We start from the raw sequence: 24,790 nt of genomic DNA, 5'->3' as shown, positions 1-24,790 counted from the left end.
GAAAGAAGGCGTGGTTTCAGTAACCGCAGTTAGTGTTGAAGCAGCATGTCAGGGAGACGCTGTGTGTTTCTAGACGAAAGCAAAAGCACTTTATTTGGCCTTCCAGAAGTAGATGCATTTAGGAATCTTTAAGATTACTTACAACAGAACAGCAATGCATTTTATAGACGACCGTTTCGTGAACCTAGGAGAGGAGGTAGCTCTGACTTTTGTGCATCGTGTGTGTGCACGCGCGCGCGAGCGCGAGAGAGAGCGCGAGAGAGAGCGAGAGACAGAGACAGCGCGAGAGCGAGAGACAGAGACAGCGCCATGTCAACATATTCTGTTACACCAAATACACAAAATAATGATCTTTAAAAAAGCATCATATGACCCCTTTAACTTTAACATTACCATTAGCCAGTGCCAAAGAGGACAAAAAAGGTGCAGCAACTAAACAAGTGGCTAAATGTCTGGTTGAATCCAGAACTAGAGGACTAACCTGAAACATCTTCTGCTTGTGAGGGACTTTATTCTCCAGCTGTCTGCGTGCAGAACTGGACAGGGTCCTTCTGGAGATCTGCTGCAGGGTCTACAAAACAAAACAACACTTGTGAGCTTGACCTATCTCATGTTCATAAGGTGGAACACTCATAAGTGTGTAGTATCAAACCTGTTGACGGTGGACCTCTAGAAGCTGATATATAAGTGCCAAAAACAACGTTCACGTATATAATAATTGCATTAATAACAATAAACGCCAACACATTGTAACGCGTTCCAGGAAACTCCCAATTTATCAACCTTGAGAGACATTGGTCAAACTAATCAGATGACTTTACATATCAATGTACTACTAGAGTGTTTACAGAGCTCAGGTAAACACAGGAAAACTCTCGATATTGCTCTGTAACGAGCAGGAGGCCATGAGCGCTGCTGCTAGGCTAACGGTGCTTCTGCTCAAATCTAATCAAGCTCTGTTACGACAAGACTCTCAATCGCTTTCTGCGCGTAAATGGAACGAGGACACGCATAAAGCTCTTAAATCTCACCCTTAAGTGCCTAAACATGGTGATAATGTCTCCTTCAGACCGCAACGTTCAGGAAGCCGCACCTGCACAAGGACACTTGTAAATGTCACTTCCTCCTTCTGCTCGAGTCTGACGCAGGATTAGCGGCGAGAGGCGCATTACTGCCGCCTACCGGACAGAGCAGTTTGGTTTGGGAGGTCCGGTTCTTTAGAGAATCGAATCTTTAGAGAATCGGTTCGTTCGGACAAGTCCGGTTTCAATTAATTGGCTCGAAAAAAGATTCACGTAGCCGCGCGTTCATCATCATCATCAGACACGTTTCTGTTATTTATTTCTTTGTATGTGTGTGGGTGTTCATGCAAACAGCATACATTTAGTCAATCCTTAAATTGTCAAATTTCACCCTAATTTCCTTTCATAAATCTATTTTATATTAGCTAGGCCTAGAATACATAGCTACATTATGTAAAACTGGCAAAGGGTTTTATACTGAAATATTATTTTTGGTAGTTATGATCATTCAGGACTGATGTTGGTAATAAAATAGCAATGTCAGTGAAAAAGGACCTATGTGTAATTTTTTTTAAACTGATGCACAAGGTGTCCGCTCGGTTAAATATTATTATTGATAAGCTAAGCAGGTTTTATTTTACTACTCGTACGAGAAATGTTAAAGAACTTGAGGAGGTTACACATAAAACCAAACTTCTTTCTTAAATTTACAAACACCTTGCGTTCGACAAAATCATTAAAAAAAAGGGCACTATGCAAGGTGCATGAGAAACGGACACATTACTAGGCTATTGGGAGTCATTAAAAAATGCATTAAAGGCTTTATGCTAACTGAAATCTTAATGAAATCCCAACATCTCAACCTCTGCCTTGTCATTCCAGCCACAGTCTTTGGGTGGTACAACATTAGGAGCACATAGATACTCTAAAAATCAAAAACAGCACGTCTCAGCACTCATGCATTTGATGTTTATTATCACACAACTCTTGAGCAAATGAAAGGACTTTGGCTCAACAACAGACATGAGCTTGATAAAGGATCCTCAGTAGTTGCAAAACACACATATCCTTTTTAAATACACATTGCACAGAACAAGATTTTCAAAGAAGAAACTAAAAATATTAAGCATATCTAGACACTCACAGTTCAGCATTTTAAATAATAAAGTAACATCATCCTTACCGATCAGTCAAACTATCAGAAATATTGCATTCTTATTAAAAAAAAATAATAATAATAATTCTTGACTGTTGTGATTGTACCATACCATTAGCAATAATACCCAAATGGATGAATTTCACCAAGCTTCAAAATCGAATGAGAATTTCTATTTTGCACAATATGTCTCTTAAACGTCAATACAAAGTGCTTCATTGTCTGTATGCGCTAATTATTATTATTATAGATATGTTTTTGTGGTGGGATGCATTTAAATACAGTCCTACTGTATGACTGCACATGATCCAGCTACTCTAAAATACTTCATGTAGAAAACCATAAAATATAAAGCTTTGGTGTGGATGAAATAAATGCTTAAAACAGCTCATTGAAAACTGCCAGTGCATACATAATACGTTTGCAAGTAGTTCCTCTGGGCACCTGTGTGTGTACAGCAGCATGAGATACGACAGACTGTAATCTCGTGTCAGTGTACAGACTGCGGTGTGCTGATAATTACGCAGTTAATTAGGAATGTCAGCATTGTTGTTGCGGTTGCCGTATTTATGGTGGATGATCAGCAGCACCACTCCCAGGAAGAAACACACGGAGCCCACTGTGATGTAGGCAATGCCCAGGAAAGGGTTCTTCCCTCCCATCCAGGAAATCGTGCTGAGGATCATGCGCTTGCGGCCATCAAAGCTGCGCACTGGGTAATCTGGGTTCACATTATTAAAGAATCTCGTCGAATTATTTCATTTCAAACATACTTCAACAGTTGTTTACACTTAAAGGGATAGTTCACCCCAAAATTAAAATTCTGTCATCATTTACTCCGTATGTTGTTCTAAACCTGTGCGAGTTTCTTTCTTCAGTCAAACACAAAAGAAGATATCTGACCCTGGACTAGTCATAAGGGTCAATTTCTCGAAATTGAGATTTATGCATCATCTGAAAGCTGAATAAATAAGCTTTCCATTGATTGTTAGGATAGGACAATATTTGGCCGAGATACAACTACTTGAAAATCTGTAATCTGAAAGTGCAAAAAAATTTAAATACTGAGAAAATCATCTTTAAAGTTGTCCGAATGAAGTCCTTAGCAATGCATATTACTAATCAAAAATTAAGTTTTGATATATTTATGGTAGGAAATTTACAAAATATCTTTACTTAATATCCTAATGATTTTTGGCATAGAAGGAAAATCGATCATTTTGACCCATACAATGTATTTTTGGCTATTGCTACAAATATACCCAGCGACTTAAGACTGGTTTTGTGCTGCAGGGTCACATATAAACGTGTGAGTAACCAAAGAGTTTTTGGCCCCTATTGACTTCCATAGTATTTGTTTCCTCCATACTATGGAAGTCAATGGGGACCAGCAACTGTTGGGTTAACCACATTCTTCAAAATACCTTCTTTTGTGTTTAACAAAAGAAAGAAATTCGTACCAGTTTGCAACAACGTGTAGCTTCAGTAAATGATGACAAAATTTTGATTTTGGGGTGAACTGTCCCTTTAAGGCAAGACACTCCAAGTGAATAGGGTAAAAAATGTAACAACATCATACATATCACCCCAGTTAATTGTTTATATTAAGAGTTTCAAATTCTGAAATTGTTTAAATATGAAAATTAGGCACTATCTAATTAAAGCTGCAGTCCGTAACTTTTTTTGTATTCAAAATTTACAAAATGTATATAATAAGCGAGTACACCGTGAATCCATTTTCCAAACAGTGTTTTCGGCTTGTCCCGAATCACTACGGTACACCTATAATAAGTGTTCATATTCAGACTATTTCAGACTGGTTCGGGTAGGTACCGCTGCGGAGGAGCCCAGTACCTGCGTGATTCGTCATAGACATAAACAGAGAGAAGTAGCTCCGGATACAATGTTCTTCCTCAAGACGCACGCAGTTCTGTTCATTAACCGCTAGAGCGCCAAAAGTTATGGACTGCAGCTTTAAATATTCACTTATTTGCTTCCATAAAGCAAATTCCATTTCACACACTTCCATAAAGCCGGGTGTTTACAAAAGGGATTTTGGATTTCTCTTTATATCACTCTATAAATCAGAAATTACCATCAACCACCAAAAAAAGGATAAAATGCTGTGTAAAATCAGGTGAGTGATATATGAACAAGCCCTCTGTAAAAATCTTCAGAATAAGTTTGGTGTAATGATTTCAGTGCTGCTGTAGTAAAGAAAAAACTCACAGCCTTTATAAATATGTATTCTAACCTACAGACACAAATAGATAATGTGCATGAAAACAAACACTAAAATGTGTGTTTTGGATGTTTTTTTTCCCCCCACTAGTCTGAAAGAAGACATTATGAAAAGCCAAATAGGCCAAAATTCCCCAGTGCATGAAAAACAACGCTTTTGTCTGTAGTGTCTTGGTTTCCGTTCTAAACGTGAAAGCTGGTTAAGATGCATATGCTAATCTTGCTAGATATGCTAGATCTTGTTTTCACCTGCTACACTGAAAAAATTAATGTAGGTTTAAAACAAGTTTCAATTAGAAATTGCTATTAAATTTCACAAAAATGTATGTTGAAATAAACGTTAAATTTTTTAAGTTGAAAAACTGAAATAGTATTTTATTATTAGAGTTTTGTTACAACTTCTTCATACTCACACCTGATGATTTATTAATTTGACACTTTTTATAGAGTGCGATAACTCCAAACTTTTTGTTTGGTTGTGAAGGATACTGTAGGTCACTTCCAGGCTGTAGTTTCCTGGCGGTAGTGTCGGGGTCATGTTGTCCTTCTTCTTCTGAATGACGCGGTAGAGTTTTCTGAAGGTGGGAAGAGCAGCAGTTCTCATCCACACGATGAAATCCTCATTGATGAACCCGTTGTTCTCAGGATCAGACGGGTCCAGCTCGTAAACGGGTTTGTGCCAGTTTACAGGTTTACTTGTATCTGTGAGGACCAATAACGCTGGTTAGAGTCGTGAAAGAGTATCATATTTTATACACCAGGCTTCTATGGCTCATAAGCAGTGTTGGGGGTAACGCATTACAAATAACGCGAGTTACATAATCAGATTACTTTTTTCAAGTAACTAGTAAAGTAATGCATTACTTTTTAATTTACAAGAGAATATCTGAGTTACTTTTTCAAATAAGTAACGCAAGTTACTTTTTTTTTTCCAATTTATTGATTGGCAGCTCTCCTGTCCCCATGTTGAGAGAAATCAGATGCTACTGTAGTTCTAAAATAAATAGGAATATGCATTAATTCATCTCACTCACAAAATAAAAAAACAGATTCAGTATTCCTCAAAATGAATAAAAAAAATGCTCAGAATATACTCAGAATATAACGCAAACCTGCAATAATTAAATGTTAAACAACACAGATATCCTTTATGTATTTAATCCCATTCTATTTGCTTCTGAGCTTCGATGATCCAGTTCAACCGTACTAATAAGCACAAATTACTCTAGACGAACATTTGTGTGTTTGTTTATTGCTGAAGTGTGTTAAATGTCTTCTTCTGCATTCTACTGTACTTTCCCTTCAGCCTGAGGCGCATTCATTTCACTTTTGGTGTGAAAAGGCTTTTATATTTGCAATAAATATACATTTTTTATTTTAAAAACAAACAAGCCCTGTCCAGATTTAAAAAGTAACGCAAAAGTAACATAACGCATTACTTTCCATAAAAAGTAACTAAGTAACGTAATTAGTTACTTTTTTTATGGAGTAACGCAATATTGTAATGCATTACTTTTAAAAGTAACTTCCCCCAACACTACTCATAATATAGTATGATACAGTAGGAATAAACACCGCACTTTTACTCAAGAGGCTCAAACTGAGCAAAAATATGCAATTTGGTGCAGATGCTGATATTTATACGACCAAACAGTAAGATTAAATTCTGATGCTTGTAATGTAAATAAAAGTATTGTAATATAAAAGTATAGCAGATACTTACATAAAATAATAGAAATATTAGTCGTCACTCTATATCTCCTAATAATGTGTCTTTAGGGTGCTTTCACACTTTGTTCGCTTGCCTGGTCTGAACCCGAGTTCGATTGCTCCCCCCTCCCCCGCTGGGCTACGTTCATATTATTTTATTTGGGTCCGAACCGCGGTTCGTTTGCGTCATCAAGCCAGCAGCTGTTTACCCCGTTGCTTAGTAACGACGGCGCAGGAGAATGCGGCAAATGCATAACATTGCTCTCTGCATTTTTATATATTTACGTTTTTTTAACCGTTCGTTTTGTTTACAAAGCTTCGGCACATAACGGCACTTACGTCTATCTTACGAATGTACTGCAAATGCTCTAAAGAACGCTGAAGGCGAACAGAAATGAGATATTCAGCTCTCTGTTTGCAGCGCGTCAGTCACGCTCGTCAGGAAAGAGAGTGAAACAAACACACATTTTTATCAAATAATACATCATTAATAAGCGGTTCACTTCCGCGATTTGGTACGACTGCGTTCACATCAGCAGCGAACCGTACCGGAGTTCACGTGAACCGTACCCCAGACCACCCTTTTTAAGCGCACTCGGGTACGGTTCGCGGGTGCGCACCCGAGTTCGGAAGTGGGTGCGCACCAAAAGTGCTAGTGTGAAAGCACTCTTAAATGCTTACTTTGATTTTCAAAATGAGCATAATGCAATGGAATACAGATTTATTAGCAAAGTATTGATACCGTAGCATATACAGGGTTTAGCTTTATGCACCTTGGAACACAATGGAGAGGTTGTTGTTGTTTCCTGCAGGGTTTCTGAACTTCACATGCTTGTCAGTCCACCAAGCAATGCCCGTCTTCACCAGATGAATAGTTATTCTGCTTCCGTTTGGATGGTTATAAAACAGCTCCAAAGTATCTACAATTATGAGAGAGAACAAATGACAGCGAGCAGTCAGAAAGACCTTAGGTGTGTTTCACACAGCTTGTGTAAGCAGTGATATTTATTTTGCGGCTCTTATTAACTGGCTACAGCATTCACTTGCACATGTTAGTGGAGCAGCAGAGTTTTGTTCTGTGTGGCTCAGTTTGTGTCCAGCGTCCCTGTTCCTCTGCTGAGATTCTCTCCTAAACGTGTACCGCAAGTGAAGATATTTGCACACTAGATGGCCGAGTGTATAGTGCATCATTTGGGACACAGCCTGTGAAAAGTTCTACACATGAACCTGGCAACAAGCGTTAGTATTTGTCTTACCATTGAAGAGACTGTTAGCAATGGCACCACAGGGAGCAATGGGCTTCTTATCACTCGTTCGATAGGGTTCACACTCTTTACTGGGGTTCTGCAGAACAAAGACTTGAACACTTGAAAACGATACGACATTCTGTGCTTTCATTCCATGACAGGATTTCTCACAAATTATTAGCTATACGCTTGTCACGGCTGAAAAAGGACAACTTTTTCATGAAAAATAAACAGTAAATAAAGACATTAGATATTCCATAAAAAGCATATTTATAAAGTTCAGTAAAACCATCTATTTATACACAACAAAATGCCAGGAAATTGTACTCATGTTCATAAAGATACTCAAAGGCATTACCTCAAATCACTCACCAGTAAAGAGCTTTTATCTCCATTCAGCTGACTGTCATCTCTTGATTTGACGTAACGTCGATGGTTTTGATAGAAGTTGGAGAGGCCATAGTACATAAAAACATTACTCTACAAAAGAAAAGATCAATCAGGTTATTTACTGTATAGATGCACGTTCACAGGCAGTTTATACATAATTGATCTGAAACCTGTTAATGTATGAGCGGGAAACAATTCTATTTTAACCTATTCAAAAGCATGATCAATAAAATCTCCTCTAAAATGCTAATGCATAATACATGAGAGCTAATGCAACTTTAGACGATATATTTGACCAATAAACAGTCCACAGACCAAGTAAATACTGCAACCTAATGAAGCTACTGATAAATATATACAACTATAAAGAGCGGTATAGACAAGTAAAGCCTCCAAGTTGGCCATATCACAAGAGAAAGGGGGAAAAATAGGAATTAAACATAACATTGAAGCATATCTTAATTTATCGTTTTTATTTTTTATTTTTTTTGCATTTAAATGTAAATTTGACTTAAAAAAATAATGAAATAAGCAATATAAAATATATATTTAACATTTTAATTCATTATTTCTTTTTTTAATTGAATATATTTTACTATAATGTGTTTGGGAATAATGCAACATTTACTTTTGCATCATGACCCTCAATCAAGTTTGAATTTTGGCCTTTCATATTCGAAAGTTTAGGCAACTCTGCCACATCGTACATGCCATATTTAATTTGATTTGAGGTATCAAAGTAAATACTGTGTAATTTTCACAATCCATTGTGAAACAAGTCAAAGGTATCATGTTTTTGATAACTGGAATTGTTTTGAAAAGATGTATTTTTAATGTTATTTTGGCTGAACAATCAATACCAAAGCAAGTAACAGTACAAACCAATGGACAGACTATCTTCATTAATGTCAAATGAAATTTTAATGCAGAAAAATATGTATTTGAGCTCAAATATTTGGGGTTGGTATGATTTTTTTGAACGAAATCAATACTTGTATTCAGCAAAGATGCATTAAATTGATCAAAAGTGACAGTAAAGACATTTATAATATTACAAGAAAAAAGAAATCGAATTCTTTTGAACTTTCTATTCATCAAAGAATCCTGAAAAGTTTTCAACATTCATAATAATAATAAATGTTTCTTGAGCTGCATATTAGAATGATTTCTGAAGATCATGTGACACTGAAGACTGCAGTAATGATGCTGAAAATTCAGCTGCGCATCACAGGAATAAAATACAGTATATTATGCACATAGAAAATAGTTATTTTCTATTATATTACTGTTTCTACTGTATTTTTGATCACATAAATGCAGCCTTGGTGAGTATAAGAGACTGTCCAAAACAAACAAGCAAAAAACTTACCAACTCTGAACTTGAACATAAAGGGAAGTTTAACTGAATAGTGACAAAAACCAATGCATATAAAAACAGGAACCTCATCCGAACTGTAAAGAACAGTGGAGGAAGTGTAATGCTTTGAAGCTGCTTTGGTATTCTTGAAACAGGATGGCTTGCCATCACTTACAGCATAATAAAACATTAGAAATCTCAAGTTGGTCACACCAGACACTCACTCTTGATCTAATTGGGTTCTTCATCTAGTTATAAGATTAGCACTGTGATCTGATCTTCAAGTAACCAAATGTATGCAGAAATAAGTGTTTAAAGAGATAGTTCACCCAAAAATGAAAAGTCTGTCATTAATTACTCACCCTCATGTCGTTGCATACCCGTAAGACCTTCGTTCATCATCAGAACTCAAATTAAGATATTTTTGATGCATTCCGAGAGCTTTCTGACCCTCCATAGACGGCAACACAACTGAAATGTTCCCAGGTCCAGAAACGTAGCAAGGACTAGTGGTGGACCGATATATCGCCAAGGCCAGTATATCGGCCGATATTTGGCATTTTTTTAAATATCGGCATCGGCCGATAAGTTTTCCTGTTTGGCCGATGCGTTCAAGGCTTTTATTTTGAAGGCGCGACGGACTTTTATTTTGTACACAGTGCTCACCTTCTCCCTCTTGTTCGCCGTCGTCGTTAACAGCTCTGTCTAATACGGATAGAAGTCTGTCTAATAATCAGATAGAACTGTTAAACAAATGAATTAAAATGTATACAAAAAGTATTATAATGATTGCTTTTATATTATTAGTAATAGAAAGGCAAACATTATAATACTTTCTCGTTTGCCATCAGCATTCAGCAAATACGCATTTATATCATTTAAACAAATCTTTGAATGACTAATGAACATTTAATTTCAGAAAACTTGCAAACTTAGTCAAATCCAGCTGTGAGATCTTGTGAAGTGTGCATGTGACCTGCATGATCGGAGGAGAGGAGGGTTCAGCTTCACTGGAGACGCGCGATCGACTAACTTTAAACCCGTGATTTCAAATTATGCTACACTTTATGCATTTTCCCACTGTCACGTTCATGTCATTTCCACTGTGTTCTGTATGTAGAATTGAGTGTTACCTTGGCTTTATTTGAAAAAATATGATTCCCAATGCACACAAACTTCCCAGAATACTGAGTGCTCTGTTGGTTACAGTGTTTACTTCCTTTTTAATTATATTTTTTATTAAATATTTATTTATTTGTGAAAAATACTTTGTCATCTAAAGTATAAGTATGTTTATTTAACACATTTACTATTTAATCCATTTTCAAATGATTTCAAATTTCTTAAACATTAATTAAAATAAATAAAATGATATCGGCTTTATATCGGCCACCCTGCTTTCCAAGATATCGGCATCGGCTGTCAAAAAAAACAATATCGGTCGACCACTAGCAAGGACATCTGTAAAACAGTTCACGTGACATCAGTGGTTCAACCGCAATTATACAAAGCTACGAGAATACTTTTTGTGTGCAAAGAAAACAAAAATAACAACTTCATTCAACAATTCTTCTCCTCCAAATCACACATTCTGCCATTATAGAGAGTGCCACGATGCATGCGTTGTTTACGTACAGAGGTACTCTCGATAATGGCCGAAGACGTGATTTGGAGAAGAAGAAGTGTTGAACGAAGTTACAGTTAAAATTGAAGTTATGCCACTGATGTCACATGGACTATTTTACCGTTGTCTTTACTACATTTCTGGACCTGGGAACATTTCAGTTCTGTTGCCGTCTATGGGAGGGTCAGAGAGCTCTCGGATTTAATCAGAAATATCTTAATTTGCATTCTGAAGATGAACAAAGGTCTTACGGGTTTGGATGGAACGACATGAGGATAGGGCTGCACGATTAATCGAATGAGATTTTGTTAGTAAAGCCGGTTCTGTAATCAGCAGGTAATCATCGTCACGTGCTTTCAGATGGAGCAGAATTTACTACAGAGTTCACTGACAAGTTACGCATCTCGATTCCATTCCGATTGATCGTACAGCCCTACATGAGGGTGAGTAATTAATGACAGAATTTTCATTTTTAGCTGAACTATCCCTTTAAGGTTTTCTAGTGCGGTTGTAGGTGGATGGCTGGAAATGAGGAAGAGGGTAATTCACCTCGAAAGGCTGGTCTAGGGTGAAGGGCACAGAGCAGGTACACGCACTAGTGCCGTTCCAGCTGTAGTTCTGCGAGCAGATGAAACACGGACTGGACATGTCAACACCAGTGTAGTCGATCTACAACAGAACCGACACGAGTTACAGTACAAAAACATGTCGACATCTGCTATACGTGACCACCAGCGTTGGGAAGGTTACTTTGGAAATGTAATAGGTTACAGATTACAAGTTACCCTACTTCAAATTTAATACGTAGTGTAACTATTTCAATTACTTCAATAAGGTAATGTAACTGATTACATTTGATTACTTCTCTAAAGTTCTAATGCTTTCAACTATTAATCCTTCAGCACTTTGATTAATTAAGATTATAATCATTTCATTTTAAAACACAGCCACCACAAAATCAGACCTTACTTTGAGATCATTCTGAGGTTAAATGCAGATTTAAAATCATAACAAGAAATAGTTTAATAGCTATGATACTGTTTTTGAAATCAAATCTTTGCATAGCTATGAAAGGGAACACTGGAATCTAACAATGCCCTGGAAAAAATGCATAAACCCAAATAGGAAATAAAATATTATAGTGTCCTATGCTGTGTCCTGAAACACTGGTGTCTCATATTTAATGGCAGTCACTGCAATTTATGAAAGAAATCAATTAAATCTGTATGTGCTTGAAAAAAATAAAAAATCATATGCAACCCTCTTTGTAATCGTTAACATTTTTATAACTGTAATTTAAGTACGCATTTTTTTTTGTCAGTAACTGTAACTGATTACAGTTACATTTATTTTGTAATTAAATTATGTAATTCTGCTACATGTAACTAGTCGCTCCCCAACACTGGTGACCTCGAGCCCTAATAACGCAGTGTGGTGTTGCCATGGCGACGGAACGCACCTCAAACTCTTTGATGTTGTTAGAGGTGACGAGGAGTCCGATGCCGATGGGGATGAAGATGAGTCCGATCATGAAGAAGGCGGGCAGGACGGTGCCCGCGGTCAGAATGGGCTGCCAGGCGGGCAGACGCTGCTGTTTAAAGGCCGTGTTATCGGGCTTCTTGCTCTTGACAGCGCCGGGGCCGCCGGAGCCCACGGATCCCGGATGATGATCCTCATCCTTCGCGTTATAGCTGGACGCCATCATCGAGCCGCGCGGACAGCGAGCACACTGCACGACAACTTCAAATACGACGGCTTGATTGACAGCTGTGTGTATGGCTGCTATAGCGCCATGAACAGTAGCTCTGTTGGTCGTGGTGGACAAGACGGTAAACACGGAAGTACAGCAGCCAGTGGACTGGAAGCGACGTCGTGACGTCAGCAATGACGCCCCTCCCCCGACGTGACGTTTCTGCAATGTACAAAAAAAAATAAAAATAATAATCGTACTCATTACGGAAATGCAGTAGCCTAATAACAAACGTCTTGTCCAGATACAATGTTTTAAATCAGCATTAACAGTGCTGGGTAATAAATGATGTACGTCCAAAAAAAATAGCCTAGCTGCTTGTGACTACATTATATTACATTTTACAATATCCTGCTCGTAATGAGACTGCAGTTACTTTTTTATGGATTACATGATATTCACACAGTTGCAATAAATCCTTCACAATTTATTGATTCTCCCTAATTCTTCTTTTTCATCTTTCTAAAGTAGCCTACTGCCGTATAATTACACACTAATTGAGAGAGCACGCAGCGTTTGGCTACTGGGTTTACTGTTTTAAGTGTTTTCTCAATGTTGCTTCTTTTAACCATGTGTTACTATGTCGTTGGAAGGCTGGGATTTTAATGCACTTCATGTTGTTACAGTTTTTCTCGATTGCTTAAACGCATTTCTTGAAACTAGGCCTCGTATTCTCAAAAAGGTAAACGCAAATCCATAACGTCTCACCCAATTCCCCAAACACATTTTCAGGTCAAAATGAAGCTCTACACTCAAAGCCATTCACTCTTGCTGAAAAACCAAACTTTGGCCTCAGACATCACACACACACTTTCAAAAACACACACACTACAACATAGTCTTACACACTGGTGAGATCAATTCAAAACAATACTGCAAAAACCAAAAGCAGTAATAAGTTATGTTGCTTGTGGTTTTCCCTCTCAAGGAACTTTTCACATAATGAACACGTGTGTATACATTTGCACATTTTTTATTCCTTAATGTACTGTACAGTACAATACACCAAACAACAACAAAACTATCCTGCCCCAGCATCACGTCTTTGTTCTGGGTCAGGCCAGAGAATCTCGTCAACATCACAGGCTACACTGGCCCTAGCTAGGCATCCACCTCCTGGCATCAGCTGAAGTGTCTAGTCAGGCTTCTTCCATTCCATCGTCTCTGTGTCCTACAAAAATAGAAGTACTGATTACTATTACTGTAACATCCTTTTTACAAAATGGAAGCAGACAGAAACTCTATCTGTATGTAAGGCAATTTGATGCATGTGTTGTAACAGAGTACAGCACTCAAAAGTTACAGTAGAGTAACATGAAGGTTCTTATGATCGAGGCGACGGTGAAGCAACTTAAGTTTGGCTGAACTCATTGCCCAGCCTCCCTCATAGTCATACCATGGACAAGGACATGGTCAACTAGTGGCACGAATTTCATCTGAGACTCCTTGTCTCCTTGCCCCTCATCCTCCTCCTCTTCCTCTTCCTTCACCTCTTCCTCCACTCCTTACTGCTCTTGCTCATCCTCTTCCTCCTCCTCCTCCTCTCTGGTGTCCTCGACCTTTTCAATCACATCTCTCTGGATCCATTGTTCCAAAACTGAATGAACTGACTTGGGCTCTTTTATCTATCTATTGAAGGTTCTGATTGGTGTGTGATACATTTGGACTCTTAGTGTTTCCACGTGGGTAACTGTGTGCTAATTGAGCTCAAGCTATGCTGACTTGAGTGAACAATATTGACTACTACACTCTTAAAAATAAAGGTGCTTCAAAAGGTTCTACACAGCGATGCCATAGAAGAACCATTTTTGGTTCCACAAAGAAGCATTCAGTCAAAGCTTCTTTAAAGAACCATCTCTTTCTTACCTTTTTATAATCTGAAGAACCTTTTTTCACCACAAAGAAGCTTTTGTGAAACAGAAAGGTTCTTCAGATGTTAAAGGTTCTTTATGGAACCATTTAGACAAAAAGGTTCTTCTATGGCATCGTGAAGCACCTTTATTTTTAAGAGTTGTAGTGCTTTCTAAATGACAACATGGTCTAGGCAATGAGAAATTAAGAGTTTTGCAGTGAAAGTTCAACAAATCTGACTCATGTGTCAAAAAGGGGAATAGTGTTTATAGTTTAGGGAAATGGGTGTGCTTTCTGATAATGGCATTATGGTTTTGAAATTTTAGTTCAAAAGCCTGGTGATAGTGTTTAAGCAATCGAGAAAAACTGTAATAACAAAGAATGGAATATCTTTTCTTTCTCTTTGTGTTTTTATATCAATATGGTACAAGATTATCTTAAAATCAATGTGATAAACAAGTTAAGTCAAAAGTAATCTAAAAAGTAGTCTGATTATAGGCTATTACCTCAAATGTGTAATGTAATGAATTATGTTACTAACTAAAATTTTTGTCATGTAATTCAGAATCAGTGATGGACTACAATTTGTAAGAAATCTACCCAGCACTGAGCATTAACTACGTACAGTGCATTTATTTTTTCCACATGACAATAATAATGAGAGTTTTTTCACAATAAAATCTTAAGATCTATCTATCTATCTAATTTTTATGGTAATATTATATCAAGAAATATCCACACAAATATCAAGTGTAATTCAGTACCATTACCATCTGATACCATACTATTTTACTATTGTAGTACTTTAAATGGAGCCTCTGCTTGCTTTTGTGCTGCTACATAGTAATATATTTTTGTAAATTGGAATTTCTTTAAAGTCATACATAAGTCATACACTTTTGCAATCTTAGGCACAATAAGGCTTAAGGGAATGATGGTGACAGTTGGAAGGCATTTGATTTTAAGCTTCATGGACTTGTTTCCATGATTTGAAACAACTAAAATCAGCATGATTTGTGTATATGATTGATTACAATTTATGGACCTCAACTTCAGTAGCATTCACACTTTGACTTTTCCGAACTACAGAGTTTATGTTTGTAGATTTTCTGTTTTAAATGTCTGCAAGTGCACATTAAAAGCTGTTTTTCGAGTTATTAAATATATATATTTATAAAATATAAGTATAAATATTTTTTTCTTATTGTAATATGTGTGTGTGTGTGTGTGTGTACCTGGTATTTATCACGTTATGGGAACCAAATGTCCCCACAAGGATAGTAATACTAGTAAATTTTGACCTTGTGGGGACATTTTTGGGGTCCCCATGAGGAAACAAGCTTATAAATCATACAGAATTTGTTTTTTTGAGAAAGTAAAAATGCAGAAAGTTTCCTGTAAGGGGTAGGGTTGGTGTAGGGCAATAGCACATACAGTTTGTACAGTATAAAAACCATTACGCCTATATGGAATGTCCCCATAAAACATGGAAACACAACATGTGTGTGTGTGTGTGCGCGCAAGAAGTGAAAAGAAAGACATTTTGACTCATCTGAAAGCAAAACATTTTTAGTTACAAACAGGTAATAAAAATCAATTACAGCTAATAATAATAATAATTCCTTACATTTATATAGCGCGTTTCTGGGCACTCAAAGCGCTTTAAAGGGGGAATCTCCTCATCCACCACCAGTGTGCAGCATCCACCTGGATGATGCGACGGCAGCCATAGTGCGCCAGAACGCCCACCACACACCAGCTTATTGGTGGAGAGGAGACAGAGTGATGAAGCCAATCAGTAGATGTGGGGATGGTTAGGAGGCCATGATGGTCAGAGGCCAATGGGCGAATTTGGCCAGGATGCCGGGGTTACACCCCTACTCTTTTTCGAAGGACATCCTGGGATTTTTTATGACCACAGAGAGTCAGGACCTCGGTTTAACATCTCAACCGAAAGAATGAGATCATACTCATTGGTGAGGCTCTTATCAATGCATTTCATTTCACAACAACAGTCAGAAAATGCTTGGTCTGATACGTACATTTGGTCTGATACGTACATTCCACAAAATGCTAAAATTATACACCATTAAACATCATGAACAATCCTATTAAAATACATAATTTAGCAGACATTCTTTGTAAATAAAAATTGTCATTGATATAAACCATTTTATTTAATTTGATATGCAGTTTTTTTTTTACTGGATAAATATTCTTCAAATACATCTGTTGCAACCAAATAATTCTATAAACCCTTAAGAGATCTGTTACATGACCTCCATGCTGCCATCTCTGCTCGTGGACACTCAGTTTTGAACATTGAATGGCTGATTGTGTTTTAGTTCTGTGGTTAATTCAACATATTGTCACATTTTTACCTCACGTTTTTACTTGTCTTGAAAAAGACAGTTGCTAACAAGTGTCTAAATGGGACTTAAGAGGGTTTTGGGGTTTGTCGGGTATATTAAACGTCACCACACCTCTATACTCTAATCTACTCACTAGTCGCTTTCACAGCCTAATTGTGTAAATATTTGTGCTCTTGCAAACTATTCCAACTCAAACTTTCAGGGAAAAAAGCTTTTTACATAAAGAAAGAGTTGTAGGAAGTTAAATCAGTGTGCCCTGCAAAAATACATTATTACTGCAGCATTGGTGCTACTGTAAAAGCAATGTTGCCAAATCCCAACTCTCTTTCCCTAGTTCTTTCCCAAGAAAAAATCTGTGTTTTCCCTTGCATCTCTGCAACACAACAATTGCAGAAAGTGACAATCATATATACAAGACATAGTAAATGTAAACTTGTATATTATTTGTTCAATGCTCTCAGCCCTTCCCTCCACCCTGTAGGGCTCCATTAATGACAGCTGTTTTTTTCAGGTCAGTGTGCATGGCTTGGTTCTCTGGATTTGTTTCCATTTTAACTCCTGTGGTGATTCCCAAAGCTCCAAGCATGGCTTTTCCAGTTTTCATCCCCCGAGACATTGGAATACGACTGAACCCTGATCGTGCTGATGTGACATCAGTGATGGGCTGCTGTTGAGTAACAGAGCATGAATGTAAATATTGGCCTTTCTTAATGTATAGATTAATCATATTCCTGCATGCATGGTTTAAAGGAACACTCCCCTAGAGTTTTATCAGTTCATTGAATCTGATTAGACCGTTAGCATCTTGCTCAAAAATGACCAAAGAGTTTCGATATTTTTCCTATTTAAAACTTGACTCTTCTGTAGTTCTGTATTACTTCTCATTCCGGCGTAATAATCAAGGAACTTTGCTGCCGTACCATGGGTGCAGCAGGCACAATGATATTACGCAGCGCCTGAAAATAGTCCCCAGCTAGGTAACTTCCAACGGAAGTCACGCTCCCTGTGCAAACAGGTGGTCACGTTGGTTATGTTGGCGAAAGTTAGCCTATTTTCAGGCGCTGCGTAATATCATTGCGCCTGCTGCACCCATGGTACGGCAGCAAAGTTCCTTGATTATTACGCCGGAATGAGAGTATAGTTCCTAGCCATATCGGCCTAGAAATTCGCAACTTTTCATTTTCCGTCAGTCTTAGTACACGATGTAACTACAGAAGAGTCCAGTTTTAAATAGGAAAAATATCGAAACTCTTTGGTCATTTTTGAGCAAGATGCTAACGGTCTAATCAGATTCAATGATCTATGCTAAGCTACAACTAAAAGTGCTACCGCCAGACCCGGAGATCGGCTGAATGGATTCGAAAATGGTAAAACTCAACTGTTTAACTCTAGGGGAGTTGGAAAATGAGCCTATTTTCAAAAATAGTGGAGTGTTCCTTTAAATGAGACACTTACCACTGAGAGTGTGGGTCTGGCAGGTGCTTTAGTGACCTGCGTGATGGTGATGCTGCTCATCGCTTTGCTAGATGTTGATTTGCTGGCAGTCACACTGTGTGGTGAGCGTAGCACAGTTCCAGAAGAAACTTCATTACACTCAGATGATACGGGAATAGATTTGGCCATGACAACTGAGCCATGGTCAGTGGTCTTCTTGAACTGTGATCCTAAGTGAATGTGAATTTTACTGTCTTCTGTGGTAACGACATTAGCATTTGACTTCTTGATAGGTGTGGGGACCATTCGTTTTTCAGGAGTCTCCTTAAATACAGCTCGACCTGTTATCATGTCCACAGACTCTTGGGAGCTGCTGATGGATGCAGTGGATACAGGAGATAACGATTTGTCCATAGAGGGAGACCTCATGATCTCTGCACTCTTTACTCTCGAGATTGAAGCAAAGGTCATTGGTAATCTAACGCTTTCTGGATTCTTTGGCTCTTTGGTTCGTTCATTTGTAGGAAGGACGGTCATCTGGGAGCTCTGAGTTTCTTGGGATAGTTTGGCACAAGCTTGTTTGGTCAAGTCCTCAGAAAGGCCAATGCGATTCTGTAAGGTTGCCTTGTTGTTCTGAATATCTAGGATCACCTGAGCGTTCAATGGATGGTCATACTTTTGGGACATGCTGACTTCAGAAGTTGCAGCCTCCCCACTGGTATCCAAAGATACTTCAGAAGCACTGCTGTCTTTCTTCCTCATCCAAGGAATCCAGGACTTCTTCACAGTATAGTCACTGACTGTTGGAGGGTAAAGTTCACGTACTGTTGGTCTCTGCGCTGGCTTCTTTAAGCTCCTCTGTTGCAGACTACTCATGATCCGGTTCTCCTCTTGGACGGACTTCTTAATGAATGCAGCAGGTGTGTCACTGTCAGCTGTCCTATTTTCAACTGAATCGGTTTGTACTCCAGTTGACGTCACTGGAACATCCATCATTCTGCTTCCTTTGGTGCTGGGCCGTAAAGTGCGGCTGTAGCGCTTGGTGACCTCAAGTTCTTTGGTAAGGTTTAGAACTTCAGTGCTAATGCTCTTTTTCTTGTCTTCTTCCTCTAGAAACCTCTGTTGCAGAACAGAATAATCCACCTGTAGCTGGGATAGCTCGTCTTCTTTGTTCATGAGCTCGTGAATCTTCTCCTTAAGGGCTTGCACATCTGCTTGAAGGTCTCTGGTTTTGGCCTCCTCCATCGTGAACCGATGTCTCAGTTCAGCCTCTTGACAGCCCACATCACCTTGCTCTATTACCTTAATCAACTCAGTTTGACTTATTTCTTTTACCTGCTGTGAGAGAGAACGTGCCTTTTCTTTTTCAGTTGCTAACAAATCATACTCTGGTTTGATCAGGTCTCGCTCAATGGCTTCGAGCTGTTGAAGACGGTTCTTAAGTTTTTCAGTCTCCAAAGTCAACTCCTTAACTTTATTCTCATCTTTTCCATGTGCACTTGAGAGCCTCTGCAGGTCCATCACCTTTTGAAAAGACTCCCTTTCTTCTTTGTTCATGGTACTGTGCTTCATTATACCATGCTTGGAGCTCAGATCTTTGCATTGTTCTTCTGTTTTGAAAAGCTTTCGCTTTATTTCATCTCTCTCTTTTACAAGAGCAGCTATCTTCAACTCCATCTCTGACTTTAGTTTCAGGCGCTTCTTGCTTTCCTCTATTAACCTCTCAGTAACCTCCATGACTTTCTCCTGCTCTGCCTTATAGAGTTGGTTCAGTTCATCTCTTTTCTTTTCCTCAGACCTAATTCTGTCTGCCATGTTCTTGTGCTCATTAACCATTATTACAGTAACTGATTTGAGTTTCAAAAGATCCTCTTTTAACTCTAATTCATCCTTTTCCAGTTTCAGCTCAGACGATTCGAGCTCCTTCATGCGGATTTTAACGCTCACAAGTTCGTCTGATAGGTCTTTAGTCCAGCTTTTCTCCTTTTCCAAAGCTGCCTGCAACTGGGCACATTCCGTCCCGCCCATGTTGAAGGTCATCTCTAGTGTCTCTAACTGTGTCATTCTCTGTTGCAGTTTTTCCACCTCTAGCCTCAGGTCCTTATTCTGAGCCTCCTCAGCCATAAGGATCTTCTTCAAATCATTGCATTTATTCTCAGTTTTGGTGATCTCTTTATCTTTCCCCTCCATTTCCAGAATTCTTTTGCGCAAAGTCTCAAGTTCTGCCATCAAATTTAAGTTGCCACATTCACCTTTTCTGATCTTGTCCTTTAAAGCCTGGAGCTCCTCTGCTGATTTCTGAAGAGCTTCGTTGGTCTCTTCAAGCTCCTTGAGTTTGTGTAACAATTCCATCTGTTTCTGGGACAGCTGCTGATGTTGAGATTCTTGACTGGACAGTTTTGCAGACATCTCCTCTTGTTCTTTTGCAAACTTAGAAGTTCTTAGCTCCAGCTCAACCTCAAGATCCAGGATTTTCTGGTTGTCTTCCCTTGCTTTTCTCTCTGCCTCATGTAGTTTCTTCTCCTTTTCCTCGAGTTTTTGAAGAAGATCTTGTATTTTGTGGCTCTGTTTGTCGATTTTCTCCAAGTGAAGTTCTCGCTCATCAACCATCATGAGTGCAAATGACTTCAGCTTAACCAGCTCTCCAGATGTTCTTTGCATACGTTTAGAAAATTCTTTTTCCTTCCTTATTTGGTATGCTTTTTCTTGTTTCAGCAACCGCTTTAACCTAGTGAAAAATAAATAAGTATAACTGTAAAATAAGTAAGTATTACTGACTTAATGTATTGACTTAGTTGTGCTTATCTTATGCTTATCATTTAGAAGAAAGAATTAAACAAATATTTACAAAATAACAACAAATAATTATTAGTCAAAATAATTAAATTGAACTTTCATTAATACACATAATCATATAAGTTAAAAATTATATGTCTAACAATATTGTATTTTAATATAAAAAGTCAGAATTTTACTGTACATGTAATAAAAAATAAAAAAATAAGCCAATAAGTCATGAAATTGTCAATAAGTCATGAAAATCAAGCGTAAGCATTAGTTCTGGCAGGTCACGTCAGTCAAGCTCGCATCAGCTGACTCTCAGCTGATCCCCATCTACCTATAGGAATACGACACCTAAGCAATCATATTTTTTAAGGTCCCTCAGTAGTATCAGCAGTTTTCGCATTGCTCAATAGCTAATTACCCTCCTCCATCCCCAGCTCCTCCTCTGTCAGTCAGGATTCAGCCTTCTGATTCTCCTTTGAATCAGACTAATTCTACATGTGTACATTCAATTATTGAACTTTAATGATATCTGCAATACATTCATGTTGGTTCTGTTCATGTTGGTTCTGTTTACCCTGGGGGGTTATCGCTGCTCTCCCTGCTCTTATCCATGCTAGGCTGCATGGATGCGCAGGGAGTTCTTGCCCAGAACAGAACCATACCGCCAATCCAAACTGTATGCTAATTGTCCGTCATCTTTGACGATAGTGGTCCTGAAAGAATTACCAAAGTATTATGAAATCAGTACATAACTGGGCCAAAGGTTTGTACTAAAGTTTGTGAGTTGGTAATTTGATGGTAATGAAATAACGAGCATGTGTCGTCCTAGTTACATTGTCATTTAGTAAGTCATGAAATTGCCAAAAAGTACCAATACATTTCGTGACTGGTACGTTGTGTGTTAGCTGGGTTACTTTTTGTGCCATCGGTCACGCACAACACTAAAGCCCTGAAGATCTTCTGTTCTTGGTCAGACTTGTGAATTTACTGAATTGTTATCAGGAGAATCTCTCTGACTGGATCATTTGAATCAGTGAGTTGTTGACTCGAGAACAGCTGCAATCTGATCAGTCCAATTCGCGAATAAATCGTTCAATGAAATTTGCAACCTAATTTAACAGGTTCATTAAAAAACGAGGTTCACGAATCCGACACTGCTATCCTGTCTTGGAGTGGGTGATGATTTCTCCAGTTCAAAATAACGAGGAACGACATGTTTTTAATAAATCTAGTGGAGTAAAAACGACATTAAACTTTAGAATGTAGTGAAGAAAAAGTACAAGTTTCTCAAAATAAAAATACTCGGATAAAGTACAGATACTTGTGAATTAGTTTTACAGAAAATGTTATAACTGCATATAATATTTGTAATACTACATTACCAGGTACCTGTCTTCATCATATGGTCTGGGAATGTCAATTTTTTTCTAATCTATGGACTCATGTACATTTTGTTTTGTCCTCCTTACTGAAAATTGACTACATCCCCAATCCAAGTTTATGTCTTCTTAATGTTGACTCTGATTTATGTGCAGAAGAGAATGTTGTTTGCTTGTACACCGCACATGTGTGCAAAACATACTGGATTCATAGCCTCCTTAAAATAGTGACTTGTGAGTGTACAACAGCACAAATTAATAAGGACAAACCTGGGACCATTGATGCCTGGCAACATTTTTCTTCCACTTTAATGATTTATATAAAGAAATTATTATATAATGTAACCCTTATACTTACTTGTTTATTTATTTAGATTTATTTTATCCTTTTTTATTATTTATTTATTTATTTGTTTATTTTCTCTCTTTCTTGTCCGACTGTCAAATTATTGGCAATATGTCTGTTATTCCTTCTTCCTTGACCATTTGTTCCAATGATGTTATTTTGTTTAAATTTGAAAGACATGAAAAAGTTGATCACAAAAAAAAAAGAAAAAAGAAAATGTACTAAATTAAGATCCCAAAGTAGGTTCGGCAGGAGCCTAATCATTCAGTCCTGCCAATCATCACAACGACCGTATATAAGCAGCAGCCATTGCTCCGTTCCAGCATCCCTCCACATCCCCTTCTCCTCCTCTATTCCCTTCTCCTTTCCTCCACACTGTTCAATCATAGGGGGGTTCTTACTCGGAGCTCGAGCCGCACCTCGGGTTCGTGAACAGCAAGCCACGTTTGTTTGCCATTGACTGAATGGGCAGGCAAACTCTAAGCCATTTCTCTCCTCTCTCACCTCTCTCGTTCCTGCTCCAGGAGGTTGGTGAAGTCATCGCTCTTGTTCATGTAGTCTATGTGTTTGCGTTTCTCAGTGTCCAGCTCATAGATAGTGCGCCGGTGGCTTTTCTCAGCCAGTAAAAGCTGTTCCAGCATATGGCGGTATGAGTCCTTGTGCTTATCCCGCAATCTGTCCAGCTGAGACATACAGACAGTAAAAAATACAATTATAAGACTAACTAACAGAGGGATGGTTTGTTCCAAACCATGACAGAATTTTCTTTATAAAACGGAGAGTTCCGGTGCTTGATTCTGATTGGCTGAGCCACGTTCGAAGCTGTTGTAAATTACTCTACTCTACTAATTTACTTTGTGTGTTGCTCGGCAACCACAACTGTTTCTGAGGAACTACATTGTTTGGTGGAAGAATAATGTTTTTATTAATATCATTACACTTTATTTGCTCTGTTTTATTTTGTGAAACCTAACTATATACTGTATATGGAATAACCGTTTTATAAAAGCATTAAGCCCCGTGAAGCTGTGGTTTACAGTGAATTTATAACAGCTAAGGGGCATTGTTAGGCACTTACTGCTTTATTATTGGGTGAACTAGTCACTGTTATTCGTTTCTCTGTGCGTGTACCTCTGCCATTGGCTTATCATACACATTTTCGTGTTGTGCATGGTTGTTGCTGAGCGTTCGGTCTCTCTGCAGGGCTTGCAGAGGTCGGGTCGGCCCCGATAAGCCATAACGAGACTCCAGCTCCTCTGCTCGACTCAGCAGCGCAGATCTCAGTAGATGGATCACATCTTCTCGTGCCTGGGTGACAAGTAAAAATCATAAATGGTTTGGGATATATTAAAGGTACAAATTATGGGGGGATTTGACCTAAATGATCGTTTGATGTAAAGCAGTCGTAGAAAGTAGCACACACGTAATGTGAAGATTTTCTTGTAAATATGAAGATACATTTCAGTATAGCTTTGACTGATGTTGAATAGTAATTTGGCCACACCTGAAATGGGTCATATACCATTGGCAAAACCTGAAAGTACCAGTTTACTTGTAAACAACATGCATTTCTCTATAGCTGAGACCAGGGGCGTGTCTACGTGGTGGCCAGGGGTGGCACCGGCCCCCCCTGAAATTTGGCTGGCCACCCCATGTGCCCCCCCTACCAGATGTCTTGTGATAGGCTTGTTTTTAGTAAGGTTCTAACTGCATCTGGCAGTGGTGGATCCTGGCATGTGTAGGCAGCTGCCTAGGACCGCTTTCTTCTCCTCTTTATACTTAATTTTAGGCAGCTTCTATAGTGTGATCTTAATGACAATGTCGAGAGCGCATAATGTGACGTGATCCGTGTAGGCCTAATGCACGAGCACGAATCTCCACTCGCACGCAGATTTCCTTCACTCACACTAAACTGGACGTGTGCTTTTAAATATCTTCTTTAAGTTCTTTTAAGAATTGGCTCTGCTGACACACAGATATTATGTGTATGCTCAAACGTTGTCCTCGCATCACTGAAGACCAGAGGAGCTTTTTTTTCTAATTCAGGTGAAGAGTAGGCTTTTCTTACTAAATGGAAGCAAGCTGATTATAGCCAGCCTTTTCTAGTTATTTACTTTATTAATA

The 24,790-nt window shown here is 38.4% G+C and overlaps 3 protein-coding genes across 3 annotated transcripts in view; all 3 read right to left on the bottom strand.

The window, feature by feature from the left end:
- LOC107558474 (cytochrome c oxidase subunit 7A2, mitochondrial-like) overlaps positions 1–1,153 on the bottom strand; it is a 3,605-nt gene extending 2,452 nt beyond the window's left edge. The window contains exons 1-2 of the mRNA XM_016242138.1: positions 1,032–1,153; positions 482–571 (exon numbers count right to left, since the gene is read on the bottom strand). Of these exons, the coding sequence (XP_016097624.1) occupies positions 482–571; positions 1,032–1,049 (108 nt within the window). The 5' untranslated portion in view covers positions 1,050–1,153. The remainder of the gene's footprint in view (positions 1–481; positions 572–1,031) is intronic.
- An 824-nt stretch (positions 1,154–1,977) lies between these two features.
- On the bottom strand, positions 1,978–12,633 carry LOC107558493 (cell cycle control protein 50A-like). The gene is made up of 7 exons (XM_016242152.1): positions 12,207–12,633; positions 11,297–11,416; positions 7,749–7,856; positions 7,386–7,473; positions 6,903–7,049; positions 4,909–5,121; positions 1,978–2,899 (listed from the first exon to the last, which is right to left on the bottom strand). The coding sequence occupies exons 1-7, from the start codon at positions 12,450–12,452 to the stop codon at positions 2,706–2,708; spliced, it is 1,116 nt and encodes a 371-aa protein (XP_016097638.1). The 5' UTR covers positions 12,453–12,633; the 3' UTR covers positions 1,978–2,705.
- A 4,544-nt stretch (positions 12,634–17,177) lies between these two features.
- LOC107558473 (filamin-A-interacting protein 1-like) lies at positions 17,178–23,875 on the bottom strand. The gene is made up of 4 exons (XM_016242137.1): positions 23,798–23,875; positions 23,171–23,349; positions 18,176–20,882; positions 17,178–17,387 (listed from the first exon to the last, which is right to left on the bottom strand). Exons 1-4 carry the CDS (start codon positions 23,804–23,806, stop codon positions 17,178–17,180), a joined length of 3,105 nt encoding a protein of 1,034 aa, XP_016097623.1. The 5' UTR covers positions 23,807–23,875.
- Positions 23,876–24,790: the final 915 nt, after the last annotated feature.

This window comes from Sinocyclocheilus grahami, unplaced genomic scaffold (genome assembly GCF_001515645.1).
Source record: "Sinocyclocheilus grahami isolate Dianchi unplaced genomic scaffold, SAMN03320097.WGS_v1.1 scaffold646.1, whole genome shotgun sequence".
Lineage (NCBI taxonomy): Eukaryota > Metazoa > Chordata > Actinopteri > Cypriniformes > Cyprinidae > Sinocyclocheilus > Sinocyclocheilus grahami.
The sequence above is the reverse complement of the archived record's forward strand: the minus strand, read 5'-3'. Positions and strand labels throughout refer to the sequence as shown.